Genomic DNA, 15,943 nt, shown 5'->3' on the forward strand with positions numbered 1-15,943 from the left:
ACACACACATGCATATGACAATGGACACACACACGGACACACACACACACACACACACACACACACACACACACACATACACACACATTGTTGCAGACACATATATGTAAACGAAGACATGTACACAAACATTCATAGAAAAACGACAGACATATGGCACATTGAGTTTCATGCAAATGTAGTTTAGCATGCAGACGATAAGAATGTGTTTCCATGCCAGGAGATGAACATGAGAAATTGATAGTGGGAAAGAAATGAAAAACATGAAGACAGAGAAAGATCAGAGAGAGAGAGAGAGGGAGGAAAAGACGAGACAGAGAGAGAAAGAGAGGAGACAAAAAGGATTATTACTCTACACGTCACAAAAGCAGCGCTAGTGGCTAACCATTGAACTAGCGGTTAAGTCTACAGCCACACCTATGAAGAACAGAGAAGAAGACAGTTAGTCAAGAAGCAAAAAAGGCAAAACACAGAGTCTCTGGTGCTGCTATGCTGTAGCTAGCAGAGACTTCATCACTACATCTAGTCCTCTAATAGACATCACTCTCATGACAAACAGACAGATGCACACACATACTCAAATTCATCATTAAAAAAAACAAAACACACACACATCATCATCAGGTGAAAACATTACTCTGTCAATGCAATCAATGTCTGCAAAGGGAAAGGGATGAAAAAGAGATCCATCTTCTTCCAGACTGAGGGGGTTGAGGTATGTGTGTGTGTGAGTGTTTGCGAGTGTGTGTGTGTGTGTATGTGTGTGTGTATGTGTGCACGTGTGGGTGGGTGGGTGTTTTGCCAAGCAGAGAAATAGACAAATGAGGTGTTTGGCGTAATAGCTTGATATCTGCATCACTGGTAGGACTCGCAGCCCAGACATTAGAATACTGATGAAACACTAAGACAAAAGACACGGGGAGCGATACATCATGTCAACGGGCAGCAACGTGGAGAATAATAAAAACTTTATTATCTGCCGCTTCTGCAGACGAATTAGCGCTGGGGTACGTGTGCGAGAGAGAGGGATGTGGGGAAGGGATGAAGTGAGGGAGGAAAGGTGGAGAGACACAGGTAGAGAGCGAGAGACAGAGAGAGAGTGAGAGAGAGAGATGAAGATAGAAGATAAGAGAGAGAGCAGGAAGGAGATGAGAGAAAGAGAGAAGAGAGAATGACAGAGTAAGAGAGGAGGTGGAAAAAACAGAGAGAGAGGGAGAGAGAAAGGGGTGCGTGGGGGAGACGGAGATCCATTTGTTGGTCTCCAGCGGTGGTGGTGGGAGATTAAAGTGCGGTAAGCGGAGATGGGCATACATCTCTGCTGTGTTTATTGGCCTGCCTCTTAACGGGAGGTTTAATGCAGCTCGTAAGGGCCTTGGCAGCCATTGAATGATGAATCTCTTTTAGCACTGCAGGTGCTGCTTCTAAACAAGAGCCACTTTCTTCCTCTTTTTCTCCTCTTCTCTTTCAAAAAGAAAACACACACACAAACAAAGATGGGATTTTAAAGAAGAGTGACCTTGCAGTGGGGAGAGTGATGAAGGGGCACTTGGCTGTTTGGGAAACAAAAGTCTTGACCTCTCTCATGAGGTGATTTTCTGAGTGCACTGATGAATCAGTGCTCTTACCTGACTCACAGTGAAGGGAGCCAGGACACAGCCTAATACTGAGAGTGGCCTCTCATCAGCAAGCTCTCTTTTGACACTGTGACCCACATCACACTATTAATTTCATGATATTCGGTCATTTTGCTTTTAGTCTCTTTTGTTTGCTTGTCCTTGCTTTAATATTGTAGGCTTTAGACAGTGACCTAGGTGCACAATGATTCTGTTATGTCTTTGTCTGTATGTTACTTTGATGTAGGTCTACTTTCCCTTTTCACAATAGTTATTTTAGTGAACATGATCGTCGCAGTGCAAAGTAACTTTGCCTGGCGGACTCCTACAGAGAGTGACATGGAGGTGATCAGGTCCACAGACACCTGCGGGTTTTGCAGACTGAGTGGGCGGCCTGGTAATTGGCTGGCTGATGAGACTGCTGGGGGAGAGGGGGGCTAGCAATTAGCATTAGCCCTGTCGCTGTGGGTGGAACCTTCCTCGTCTACGAGACTGATTCTGGGACAGCAATCATCCAGTTTCTCCACTGACTGTTTTGCCAATCAGTGCGGCTCAAATCAACCTTTCGCTCCTCAAGGTTCTTTTGTGCTTTACACGTCTGCTTGCAGCGCTAGGCGATTTATTCTGCATTAGTTAATGCTTCGGGCACAATCAGTTGGGAGGCAGTAATTACATAATGATATGAGCTGATGGAGTGAGCAGAGCCTTTCTAACGCAGCGGCCATGAGGGGGCCTTTTCAGAGGTGCTAATAAGTGGAAGAGCACGCGTGAAGAACGACAGAGGACACTGCGACACATCAGTCTCGCTCCTGCTCTGCCTCTGTCGAACGATGCCGTGGGCTTATTTGAGGGGCCTCGCCTTTGTTTGAGGCTGGAAATGAGAGACAGCGAACTGACGCTCAGACAATGCTGGCGTTCCGTTTGTCCGGAGCGAAACCATGGCAACTGAGAGGCTCTGTCTGCCATATGGGGACAGACCAAAAAAATAAAAATATTCAGAAAGAAAATCCGTTCCTCCATCCTTCTAAAGCACTTAGAGAAGATCTGTCTTCTGTAGACCAATGTATGCCATAAATAACACTGTTGAAGAGGCAGATAGAGAATGTCTGATGTTCATAGCCTATGGAGGAAGTGAACTGCCTTCAAAGACCATCATTGTGTTCAGAAGAAGATAGTGCACTCTTAAAAGTAAAGAAGGTCTAGAGTCTGTGGTTGATGTCTTTGAGTGCAACACTCAGACCATCATGGCCAATGGGTGCTCTTGTATCCTCAGAGTCCCTGAAAACAAAGGCCTTCTGGTCTTACGCAGCCAGCAGGTTTTTTATTTTGCGCCAAGCTTACCACTCACCATGGATCAACTGGCTAAACACAAAATGATTATCAAGACAGTCGGCATACGTTGGAGTTAATTGTGGCTTCTCCCTGATCATAAACTGCATTAAGGGAGAGAAAGTGTTCAATTTCACCCACAGGCACATTGAGGCATAATGCTTGTACATACAGTATTATCTCCCATAACACTTATTACATGTGATTATGGGGGTAAATTAATGTATGCTATGCTAATACCATACAGACTCCTAGAGGAAATCATCTAATGAGGAGACTACTTGCTGTCTGCCTGTGAAACAGAGGCTGGGTTGTAATGAGTAGGACAGGTGTGTGTCTAGTTTCAGATTGTTTGTCCAGTCAAACACAATCATCAGTAGACTGGGGACTGTCCTGCTGGCATATGAAAGAAAGTAAAAAAAAAAGTTCTTTGTGTTTTCTATGAAAGAAAGTAAAAAAAAAAAAAGTTCTTTGTGTTTCATATAAAATAAAGTTAAAAAAAAAAGTTATTTGTGTTTCAAAACGTTGGCAATACAATATGAGTCAACTAACGCAGTAGGATTTGTCCAGTCAATGAAGCTTCTCTGAATTGAACTTTAATTGAATCGAACTGAACTGGATTGAAGGGAGAAAGTGCAGTAAGACGTACCCGACATGGACCGGGTCACAGCGCTCTCGTACAGCGGCACCCCTTCCCCGGCGTTGTTGAAGGCCTTCAGCGAGATCACGTAGTGGGAGCTGGGCTCTGTGTGTGTGTAGACAATAAAAACAAAAACAAATCAACAATTACTGTCATCTCAACGCACTTAAAAACAAAAGCGGTTTGCTGTAGCTGCAGCGCCGACAGCGTCTGACAAGACTCCTACGCCCTCCTCCCGAGGAGATGTGTGTCGAAACAGCTGTGCCGTGTTTTGGAAATACAGAGCACACAGCGTTGCGTCAGGATGAATGGCGGCCAGCCAGAAGGAGGAGGGGAGATAAAGGACACGAGGACGAGGCAGAGAGCCCGCAGACCGGTGTGAGGCGGGTGCCCCACCGCACAATTAGTTTATCTGCAGTGCTACGTCCAGGGCGCTGTGCTTGGGGGGGAGGGAGGGGAGAGAGGGGGCCCCTGTGGTGGCCCCAGCTCTGTGCCGTCGGGCACGCTAACACAGCGACCTTGGACCTTGGAGCCAGACCTCACCGAGAGCACACACACACACGCACACACACACACATGCACACACACACACACATACTGTACACACGCACGTACACATTAACACTAACTCATAATCACTAACACACACTAAAGCATACTCTCACACACAGACACTCATGAACACTATTTAACAAACAGAAAGCATAGCACACACATACATGCATGCACACACACACACACACACACACTCAGACACACATACATGAACATATTCAAAGATGTACACAACCAGACACACACTGACACACAACACACACACACACACACACACACACACACACACACACACACACACACACACACACACACACACACACACAACCATCAGTTGGGCAACCTGAGCAAACTTTCTCTGCATAGGTCTCCCTGGTCTGCCCTCCAGGCTTATCAATACTGGACCTGAGGTGGCCCACAGGCCCCCACCCTAACTCTCCTCTCACTGCATACGGCCAGGAGCACACCGGGGGAGCCTCTGGTTTGATTATTTGTTATGGCTTATCAGCACAACATAGTATTTGAGCCTGTGTGTGTGTGTGTGTGTGTGACAGAGAGAGAGAGAGAGAGATAGAGAGAGAGTGATAGTGTGTGTGTGTATGTATGTGTGTTTGTGCGTGTGTGAAGGTCTGTGTGTGTGTGTGTGTGTGTGTGTGTGTGTGTGTGTGTGTGTGTGTGTGTGTGTGTGTGTGTGTGTGTGTGTGTGTGTGTGTGTGTGTGTGTGTGTGTGTGTGTGTGTGTGTGTGTGTGAGTGTGTATGTGTATGTGTGTGTGGGTGTGTATGTGTGTGTGGGTGTGTGTGTGTGTGTGTGTGTGTGTGTGTGTGTGTGTGTGTGTGTGTGTGTGTGTGTGTGTGTGTGTGTGTGTGTATGCCTATATATATATATATATATATGCACTGCAAAATGCGTGAGTGAGAGCCACGGGCAACAGCATCACTTTAGGACTTTCCATTCATGCAGTGATAGGGAGCTACTGTAAGTATGGCAAACAGGTAGCGTAGTAGTGTAGTAGTGCGGTGGTGTGGCTGCCCAGTGCTGGGGGCATTATTGACTGTGGTATTGACGGGCTCTTCCAAAAGAGGCTTGCGCGGCCGCACCACTGAATCTCCGCACGGACGGCTCAGGGGGTCTCTGCTTTTGGGCCACTGTGTCGCTCGATAAGCATGGCTGAAATATTGATAAGTGCGAGCCAGTGTACTAGGGGGACTCATTAAAGCCCCAGTTAAAAAAAATGTGAACAGATGAGGGAATATTTTGTCTGGAGTAAAAAAGAAAAAGTAAGATAGAAAGAGGACGGCACTATCTATAGGACTTTTCAAAATGGCGGATAGCTCTCACTGAAAGCTTTCTTCTGGTTAGGCTCTGCATGCACCATTAGACAAGAACCATGGTGGCTTAACAAACATGTCAGCCACTGTAGGTATACACTTTGCTCTGCATGTTTTCTTCAGTAATGGCACACATAGGTATAAATAATATAGAAAGCCATGCATAAAATATGAATCTAATGCATGTTAGTGATGCACGTTTACATTCTGACTAACAGCCAACTTAAAGCAGGAAGTATTTCATTATGCATTCATTATCATTTGGGGAGAGAAGCCTCACCTGAATATTAAGAGTGAGTAATTTGTTATTGTCACTTTTCTCATGCAAATCGCTGTTGCTTCACAAACTCCCATTTACACTCCAATTGTTTTTCTTATTACTGCTCCCGTAAATAATGAATTGCAATTTTGAAAGGCGAATAGATTACTATTACATTCATACATGAAATGTAAACCAATATAAAGAATTGCAAACATTTGCATAAACACTGCCATACTTCACATAACAAATTAGAAACGCATTTTGAACTGATTGTCATTTGATTAAAAAAAAAAAACTGTACTGGTTACTGCAATTGACATTTTTTACCATAAGTTGAAGTCAATAAGCCTAGATCCATTCTTAAAGAACACACATGGAAGGCCTTCACATCTGTACCTTGCATAACCAGCTGTGCACTTCTGCTGACACTTGTGTTGTCAGTCTCTATCTTTACAGGTCGCTGTGACGAGATCATTGTTGACATGGAAAGGGTCACCAGCGCCATATAAACAAATGCGTACCGCCTGCTGAGGTTGTAATCTCATCAAAAACCAACAAATTACTAGAGAGCCTTCTGTGATCACCATAATCTCGCCACCTAATCTGACCCTTGTACATGATGACATAAATGTCTTTTCCCGTGTTTCAATCCAATAACCACTCTTTGTCGGGACAGAGCGTCTACTTCCTCCAGAATCCCTCTCTAATCCATACCCGCTGTCTTCCTACAAATGACTTCCGCATGCTTCCTGTTCGGAGATTATTATGCTAAATAATGAATAAATTCCAGCCGGAATCCGCCACTGGGCTACATACACTCCACTGCAGGCGTTCTGTCTTCAGCTATGCTATGGGTGTGAATGATAGACTGTCTACTGATATTCGACCAGCCATGTATAAAATGTCAGTAATATTCCTTCAGAGCAGTTCCATTACTTCCTTTTGGCTAGGGCTGACAGCCACTTGTTCAGAAATCATTAAGCATGGCTATTACCCCAGCCTGTGCTCCTATCTCGGCGCAGTCAGATTCTTACTATTGACACAAGCTTTGGAGAGAAAAAAAAGAGAGGAAGAAAAAGCTCTCCTTATCCCCCCAGAGGCGAGAGATAGATAAAGTTTGTCCCCTGACAGACTTCATTAGCACAGTGTGAGTAATCACCCAGCACTGTGCAAATAATGAGGGGGGGCGGGGTGGGTCCCTTCACAGACACATGCTAAGGTGGCTTTTAAAAAGACATCTCCCACCGATACCAGAAGCCAAGTTAAACCTATGAAACTGCTCTTGTATTTGTATAGCCTATGTACTGTACATTGTGTATGTGTGTATGTGTATGTGTGTGATTGTGTGTGTACATGTGTGTGACCGACGGCAGCCCGTGGGAGCTCGGCACTGCAAAAGGTCACCAGGCGGGTGTGGGGCGGCCTTCGCGCACGTCTTCTTAATGTCACTCGTCTTTAACATTTCCCAGGCGTGCTGCGGCAAACCTTCCCCTAATTACAACCAGAGCGAGAGACGGGCACCTGCTTAATATGGTGCGTGTGAATCTATAAGGTTAATGTGCATAAACTGCCCGCTGTTTGAAATGAAATTGACAAAGCCTGATGTTCAATGACCTCAGTGTCAATGCTAACTCAGAGGATATCTCATGTATCATACATGCGGACTGCACCTTTGCAGTTCAAGAAACCTATATTAAAAATAAACACAATTACAGTCGCTATATGTGGTTCATGATATATGATTAAGGTGCTGCAGTATGCTGGGGTTTATCACTACTGCAATGTTCTGTACTCCTACAGCACTCTGACTGTATATTGGACATTGTGTATCTCATGATGTATTGCTTTTGTAGTGGTGCGGGCACTCACCCAGGTTTTCAATGGAGTAGTACCGCTGTTTGCTGTCCACACGGACCGTCTCGGCATATGGGCTGCCCACGCCATAGCCGATGATGTAGCCCCGGACCAGAATGTTGGGGTTGAGGGGGGGCGTCCAGCTCATGATGATGCTGTTGGGCAGGGGCCGCACGTGCAGTGAGCTGGGCTGGTTGGGAACTTGGGTCTCTGCAAAAGCAAGCAGGAAACACACACAGAGCCAGTAATGACACCAGTCATTGTGCAGACAAAGCAAACTGAGGTAATTGGAGGTGGGGAATTGATGGCCTTTTCTGAGAAGGGTGGGGGTGACTTTTGCATTTCCACAGCAAAAATGCCTGTATCTGCTTATTGAGTGATACAATCCATTAGAATTGCATTAGGCGGACTGTCATCTAGTAAATGGTTGTTCATGATTGATTCCTTTCTTATCTCGTTTGTTGCGTCAGCCTCCGTGCATCTCCCATTTTTCCCCTCGTCCGACGTTTAAAGACATCCTCCTAATAGCCTGCCAAAGCTCATTCCAATCAGGCACCGGTTGGGATCATTTATACACAAAGGCGACGGCGCCTGAGAAGTGGCATCGGGAGACGCGAGCGTAACCGTAAACAAAAACGCTGATTATGTCCTCAGTGGCCTGAAGGAACGGGAACGGCCGTCAAAGGCATTAAAAAAGACCGGCCAACGCGTCTTACAGGGCACCCAAAGGCCCATCTGGCAAGTCTTACACAAGGGCAAACAATAACACAAAATAGAAAAACAAATACAAAACAACAGGAGCCACAGCCTCTTTCCTGCCCCCTCCCCACCTCCCCTCTTCTTCTCTCTTCCCACTCGTGGTGAGAGGGCTGCTCCTGAAGCAGGGGGCTTGCTGGGGAATTGTTTGTTAAGATGCTCGCGTTAGCAGAGTGCAATGTAAACACCGCTGACTGGTCACGGCTGTATAAATATTTAATCGGCACACTGGCGACGAGGGGAATGGGAAGGAGGCATCACCTCGCTGTGGATGGCAGGGGTGCCGGTGGCGGTGGTGGTGGGTGGAGGGGTAGGACCGCCCCGAGGAATGAGAAAGAGAAATGGGAGGACAGGGAGGAGAAGGGAGGCGAGGAGGGGGCCAAGTAAAGGAAATGGTGATGAGATTGGTTATTTGGGCTCTTGTCTTACCGTCAAGGTCGTTTTCCGGTGTCTCGGCCATGTTCCACTCGCTGTATGGGCCAGTGCCATTGGCAGTCATCGCCGCCACTTGGAAGCTATACTGACTCCCTTTCTCCAGCCCTAGGGAGAGATTGAGTGAGAGAGAAAGAGAGAGAGAACAAAAGAAAGAGTTGATGTGCTATTTTTTCACTTCTGGTGGGTGAGAAATGTTAAAACAAATATGCCAAGAACTTCATATCCATAGTTTGACTGCTATCTGTTTCCATATACATGCACAACATGTTATGTGCAGACACATGGCTGAAACTGCATTCTCTCTGTTGCAAAACAAAAGGTTGCACTTCTCTGACGTGCACATGCAATCGGGGGACGATTGTGGAAGGTTTTGGGCCAGCTTTTGATGGTGATGAGCAGTGAGTATTCGATCATCCAAAGTAAAATGAAAAGGCGCAGCGTGGATATTCTCTGGACTGGCCAAGTCGTTAACTGGCCCTGCTCACTGTGCTCCCTAATCTACGCACCTCTGCTCCTGAGAGACCTTGAAGAGTGTATGGTTTCATTGCAATTCTGTGAGAGTACAAATTCTTGACCGTGGGTGATGGTTTAATTCATTCCCATTCGAAACAAACATGAATTAACACCATAAATCCTGTGGAGCTTTCAATTAGGCCTTAATTTTGGCCACTAATTATTTAAAACTCATAAACGGATCAGTGGCAACGAGAAGGTTGCAGGACCCCATCTAAACAGAGCATTAAAAATTCACTACATCTAGCTGGGGCCTTAAAAAAAAAGGAACCTAGCAATTATTACTGTTCTGCACAGCCAACCCTGCAAAACCCGAGAGTGTGAAAAATTAGCATAGCATTCACGGACGCACAGTGTGAAATGAGTTTCCCACAGAATGCAAATGCACAGAGATATCCATCATGGCAATAATGAGAATGAATATCATTTTCATCCCCGAGTCAGAAATTATATTGAAATAAAGCATTGTGGCAACAAAAAGGAACAGCCCTCATGGAGCTCTGCAACACGGCTCCCCTCGGGGGGCGAAGATGCAAACGTCTCCCCGAAATCCAATCTGACGACAGGGCTTTCAGTGTGCCGATATGACTGAGGGTCAAAGGAATGTGGGTTCTGATGATTATGCTTATTCTAGAAGCAGAACGATCTACCAGACAAACAAATACCACTTGCCCTATGGGGAAAATAAATTCCAAATAAGGGTTTAAGTATATAAGGTGTATTTTTAGAGCTCTGGCTAACCTTATTTTGGCAGTGGAAAGGAAGTAAATCAATGTATGTGAGATCTATGTATATTTTTAGACTGTATATTAAGGCTGCAGTCTCTAGTGATATTGAAACAAACCCCACCAGGGAAGCAAAGCCTCGCATAGAATGGAAAGTGCTTCTTTCTTCTGTTTTTATATATTTTTATCTAGGGAGCAGTGTGTTGACATAACATTGAGGCATTAATGTCTCATAGTTCTAAAAATGCACCATTGGAATGATTAAATATAAGCAGGAGGTAAACGTACAAATAAACAGATTTATTATTCATTCATTAATTGATGAGTCCTTCTGGCTATATTTCATTCATTAATGTTTAGGAAGCATGTTCAAATGGTTACAATCCCATGGAAGCCTTCAGGTTTTGGCTAATTGCAAACAGCAAGAATGCAAATGTTTGGGAATGTCTGTTGCGCTACAGTTAGACCAGTTGCAGTGGACAGGCCACTGACGTGGCTGGTGGGAGAGATCGGAGAGGCTCACCTGTGAATAAGTACCACAGGTTGTTGGGCTCGATGGCTTCCTGGTCGCCGCGCCGACCTGTCTTCCTCTGCCGGATCTTGTAGCCAGTGATGAAGCCATTTTGCATGGCAGTTTGCGGAGGCATCCAGCTGACTTTGATGCTCTGAGAAGAGAAAAAAAGCAACAACAAAATGAGAAGCATTCATATCATGTAAAATATGCCCCCGATACATTATGCAGTCAGCTCATCTAAGAGACCATGGAACCTGGGCAACAATACTGCAATTTCAGACATGTCACGTGCAGTCTGACACAAGTGTGTGTGTGTGTGTGTGTGTGTGTGTGTGTGTGTGTGTGCGCGCGCGCATATTTGCAATTATACAAATGGCAGTGGAGGAGATCACTTTGAATGTGTCACTCCTCCAGAATGGTGTTATTAGCTCTGTAAGCTGTTTCACGACAGCCAAGCAGGGCTTTGTGATGCCGTCAATGACCAGGAATGCCAGAGCATGAATAACTATCAATGAATACCTAACAGATAGGAAACTGCTTTGAACAGATGTGAGGAATAAAAGAGAGTAAAAGAGTAAAAGAGAGTGGGAGAGGGAATTGAAAAAAAAAAGAATGTAGAGAAAGAAACCCATTTAGAGCTGATTTGAATTTAACCCTGTTTAATACTGCTCTCATACATTCTTTTCTTTAGCCGTCTTGCAATGAAATATAACAACCACTATGCACTATCACTGCACTGTTCTGGAGTTGGTAAACAGTTAAAAAGTTAGAAGGCTTGTAGATCTTTATGATCATCCAAATCTGCTTCAGACCAACCAGTCAGGGAACACAGTTGTTAGGGTGATGAAAGCGGTACACTGATCTGTATCTCGTGGAAAAATAAAAGAAAACAGTATTCTAAATCAGCCATCGGGGCCGATTTAGAAATACCACACACAATTTTTACAAGCTTTCGGGGAGCTCTTTGCCTGGAATAAAGAATTAAAGGAACCCCCATAAACTCTTGCAATCACTCTAGACGAGATCTGAGATCAGCATCAGATCATTTCTTTTGTCAATGACTGAGGGTGATATGGCAGACTCCGAATAAGAGTGAAATATGATTAAAGGAAGAGCACATGAGAGATAATGAAGCACGGCAGTACAGAATAAAACCAGCTTCTTGTCTTCCAATGGGGGTAGGGGGTGGATGCTGTGTTTTTGTGTGTGTCTGCTCTACGGTCTCAATCCTGGCAGATGACACTTGCAGACATTCAGCCAAGTCATTTGAATAATTAACGAGTGTTATTTGTGTGCAGCAGGGCTCCGGAATCCCTGCACGACATGAACTGGTCACACGAGACTTGCTGGGGTCCACAAGCACAATAAAACGTTAAATCGGATAAAAATTTAGAACATTCTGAGCTCGATTTTCCACCATTTTTCTGCCTGTCTGACTCCCTGCTTAATATGCGTGTCCATTAATTATGCGGAGAAGAGGCTTTAATTGCCCGCCAAACCAGGGGGAGGAAATTAATTCATTTGATGGGGTCCTTTGCATACAGTCTCTGCTTGCACTGAGCCATAGCTATCAATTAATTTGTGCAAAAAGACCAACATGCAAACATAAACACATAAACACACACGCTCAGGCTATCACTGTGGTATAAAGGTCGCCCATGACCGAGAAGGAGGGGAGGGGGGCATTCCCCCCAATGTGCCATAAACAACACAAACAAAACGAGAAACACTGGCGGTGTCAACACTGGGTCTCTGAACTCTCTTGCTCACTTTAAAACTGGCAAACAAACATCTAATCACATTTTTATCGAAAAAATGAAATCTATGGTTAGTGCAGTAGTGATACATGTGTGTAAAATCTGTGTAGGTTGATATTAAATGTGTACATTTTGAACAAAACAAACTGATTGCTTGACAGTAAGTAATGACAATGGAACAGAGACTTCAACGGATAAATAGAAGGATGCGGCGCTGATTACATTTAGTGTGAGATCCGAAACAGATGCTTGCAGGCTTGAGGAATCCTAAGGCAAAAAAAAACACCTCTGATTCATCCAGCACCTCCCCATGCCTGCGATATAAACGGCTGGATTAATTAACCTTTTGAACGGCCCTGGAGACGGCTTGTTGCCGAGGCGGACACGGCAGCGGGCAAGCCCGTGCACGACTCCCTGTCATATGCGCAATGACTGTCACATTGCCTGCATAGCTGCAGTCAATGCCAGATGCCTTGGATGGGGGTGGGTGGGTGGCAGTGCCATCTGTGGGTGCGGCCGCGGAAAGAGAGGAAAACACACACACACACCCTCACACACACACACACACACACACACACACACACACACACACACACACACACACACACACTGAGCCCCGTTAACATGCAAATAAACTAATTAAAATTCACAGGACACTGAAGCTGCCACTAAGCCATGCCCTGCCTCATTTATCTGCAGCTCTATGCTGCTGGCTCTCTCTCTCTCCTTCAACTCTCTCTTTCAATCTCTCTATCCCTCCTCAACAACTCAGGAACTCAGATCAGCTGACGATCCATCGCTGCACCACCTTCCCAAGAGTGCAGTGCACCCACCACCAGCCTCCACTCGCCGCATGCAGCGAATTCCGCCCTGTTCTCTTTGCCCTGCCCGGCCATGTTTTCTCCACAAGTGGACCCCCTGTTGTCAGCGGAATCACAGCCACCATCAGTAGCTCCCTGGTGCTCACCTGGGGGGAGCAGGGGCTTCCAGGGACACTCCTGATGCAGTGACGGTGAGACCCTTTATCACCCTCCGGCATCAATGCCTGGTACGCACACACGTGCCGCCGTAGGAGGGTGTCATTAATTATTATTAGCTATTATCCGTCAGCGCATGTGCTATGAGAGGCCTGTAATCTTAATTGATTTGGGGCGGGATTGATTGTCGTACAGGGACCCACTGCAGCAGCTGGGGCTTCAGTTTGCGAAGGCACTCTAGGCCTGATTGGTGCAGGGGGAGTCTAGCGGACGCTCTTATTGGTGCTGAGGGATTCTAATGGAACCTCACTAGTGGCGCAGATGGATTCCAACAGGAATGATTGGCTGATGGGGGTTAGGGGGTGGCGGCGTAGCACGGCTTCTGGAATGTCTGATTGGTGCAGAGGGATTCCAATGAAACCTCACTTTGAGGAGCAGAAAGGCTTCAGTAGGCTTGATTGGTGAGCAGAGGGTTGGAGGGCGGACAGGGAGTGTTTGATTGGTGCAGTGAGACTACAGGACGTTGCTGATGGAGATGTGTGTCTATGTATGTGTGTGTGTGTGTGTGTGTGTGTGTGTGTGTGTGTGTGTGTGTGTGTGTGTGTGTGTGGCCTGTTGCTGCAGATGGGATAGCGTAGCGGAGCTTGGAACCGAGGTGTGGATGTGATTGGCTGAACAGGCCTCAGTGTCCTCTGGGCTCACTGTCAAACTAATTATACCTCTTAGAACAGGGCAAATCTGCTTGGAACAATGTAACCACAATTCCATACTGGCACATGTCTCTGAGTGCAGTCTATGGTGGGCATAATAGTGTGTGTGTGTGTGTGTGTGTGTGTGTGTGTGCTCCTGCCTGCATGCTCATGTCTGTCTGTGCTCCTGCCTGCATGCTCATGTCTGTCATGTGTCATTTACGACTTGCTAGCTTCCATATAGCTATTCCTCTAACAAGCTCTGTGGCAGAGTGGACTGAGCACACATGCCAGTATAGAGGGGGAGATGGAGAGAGAGAGAGAGAAAAGGGAGAGAGAGAGAGAGAGAGAGAGAAAAGGGAGAGAGAGAGAGAGAGCAACAGAGCCTACAGAGCCTCTATTCCCCCATCAACCACTGCGGGCCACTCAGTATGGCAGGAAACAGACTGCTGATCCATGATGTCCAGGCCGATTTGGGAGGACGTTTCATTAATTGTTCCTGATTTAAATTCAGCTTCTGCTTTCAGCTCCACTCTAAGTGTGAGCCTTGCTCGCTGCCTCGACCACCAACTGTGGCTTCAGACCTCAGCAGACCTTAACTGGCCTGCACTTAACACACCAGTCTGCCACTTTTCACACCTCGGTGAGAGAGAAACAAAACCAAGCGCCTGCTCTGCTGAGCAACCCACCACATAAACAAAACCACACACACAAATAAAGAGATTATGGTGGAAAAGTGATTACACTGGGCTTAGAGCCTAATCTTGTTTTAGGATTAATTCTCTCCACTGCTCTAACCGCACACCCCCTACCCCCCCACCCCCAAAACCGCGACCACACGCCCATCCGTCAAATTTAGGACCGCAGACAGAGAGACAGAGAGAACAGGGCACGACGGAGGACAAAAGAGCATTAGAAAGCTCAGAAAGAAAGAGAGAGAGAGAGAGAGAGAGAGAGAGAAAGAGAGAGAAAGAGAGAGATGTGGAGCAGGCACATAGAATGAGAAACTTTAAGGGGAAAAAAGCGAGAGATTGAGATAGCGAGAGTGAAAGAGAGAAAAACAAAAGGACATCACAAAAGAATGTGGGTACTTATGGATTCCGCCCACACAGGGCCACTGGCTAATGCCCCTCCTCGCTGTTGGCAGTGGGCCGTGGCCGACTGCGCCGCTGACTGCCAATTGCTCGAGCTCTCCCAGCAGACGGCCTGTCACTTTCGTGGGCTGCGTGTGTGCAGACGGCCCGGCTAGTACGCCGGCGTCCATGACAACAAACAATTACGCCGTCCTCTGCAGACCCGGTCCGCAAAAAAAAGTTGTTAGCCAGCGTATACTTTTTGGGGAGATTTATTTCTTTGTCTAGCACCCCCGCCCGCTGTGTCGCAGAAGTCTGTCCAATAAGCCCACAGGACAGTGAAACGCAGCTCTCTTTTTCTCTCTCATTCTTTTTCTCTATCCTCCTCTTTCTCTTACTCACTGCTTCGTCCCTTTGAGTTGCCAAAGTTGGGCTATTTAGCTGGAATGGAACTGAAGCCCATGAGAGACATTCAGTCAATAAACACTCCACAGGCAACCAGTTTTGCCAATACACAATGGAGAGACCATCCATATCCTGTGTGGCTATGCATGAGAACAGTAAAACATGTAAACAAACACTAAATGCTCATACAGAATAAGAGCTCTATCTCTAAGACATGTGCACTCAGAGATTCAGACTAATTATAAATAATCCTCTATGGCTCTAGAAGCAACTGGGAACTGATGTTCTCATTTAACCTTCTCCAAGCTGATCTGTTCCACATACAGGTGGAACTGAATGCCAAAGCAGGCCTCAGGAAAAACGTTGTCGTCTTTTTGAAGACTACAGACTTGCAGCTTCACTCCCGCCCGCCACTTGACCTTCCACTCTCTTGTCAGGTCATTTTCAGCATCCCTTCCTACACACTTGTTTGGACAAGTATGCCTGTTTTCACTTTACTCATTTTGATTCTCATCT

General features: G+C 46.1%; 1 protein-coding gene across 1 annotated transcript in view; it reads right to left on the bottom strand.

Annotated features, from left to right (window-relative positions):
- dcc (DCC netrin 1 receptor) overlaps nucleotides 1-15,943 on the bottom strand; it is a 153,581-nt gene that overhangs the window by 48,024 nt on the left and 89,614 nt on the right. Inside the window, exons 12-15 of the mRNA XM_076284959.1 lie at nucleotides 10,536-10,677; nucleotides 8,769-8,879; nucleotides 7,599-7,793; nucleotides 3,592-3,687 (exon numbers count right to left, since the gene is read on the bottom strand). Coding sequence (XP_076141074.1) covers nucleotides 3,592-3,687; nucleotides 7,599-7,793; nucleotides 8,769-8,879; nucleotides 10,536-10,677 — 544 coding nt within the window. The remainder of the gene's footprint in view (nucleotides 1-3,591; nucleotides 3,688-7,598; nucleotides 7,794-8,768; nucleotides 8,880-10,535; nucleotides 10,678-15,943) is intronic.

The sequence above is a fragment of the Alosa pseudoharengus genome, unplaced genomic scaffold (genome assembly GCF_046254945.1).
Source record: "Alosa pseudoharengus isolate Yale_2024_CS ecotype anadromous, Long Island Sound unplaced genomic scaffold, YU_APseudo_1.1 YU_APseudo_1.1_scf_14, whole genome shotgun sequence".
NCBI classification, from domain to species: Eukaryota; Metazoa; Chordata; class Actinopteri; order Clupeiformes; family Clupeidae; genus Alosa; species Alosa pseudoharengus.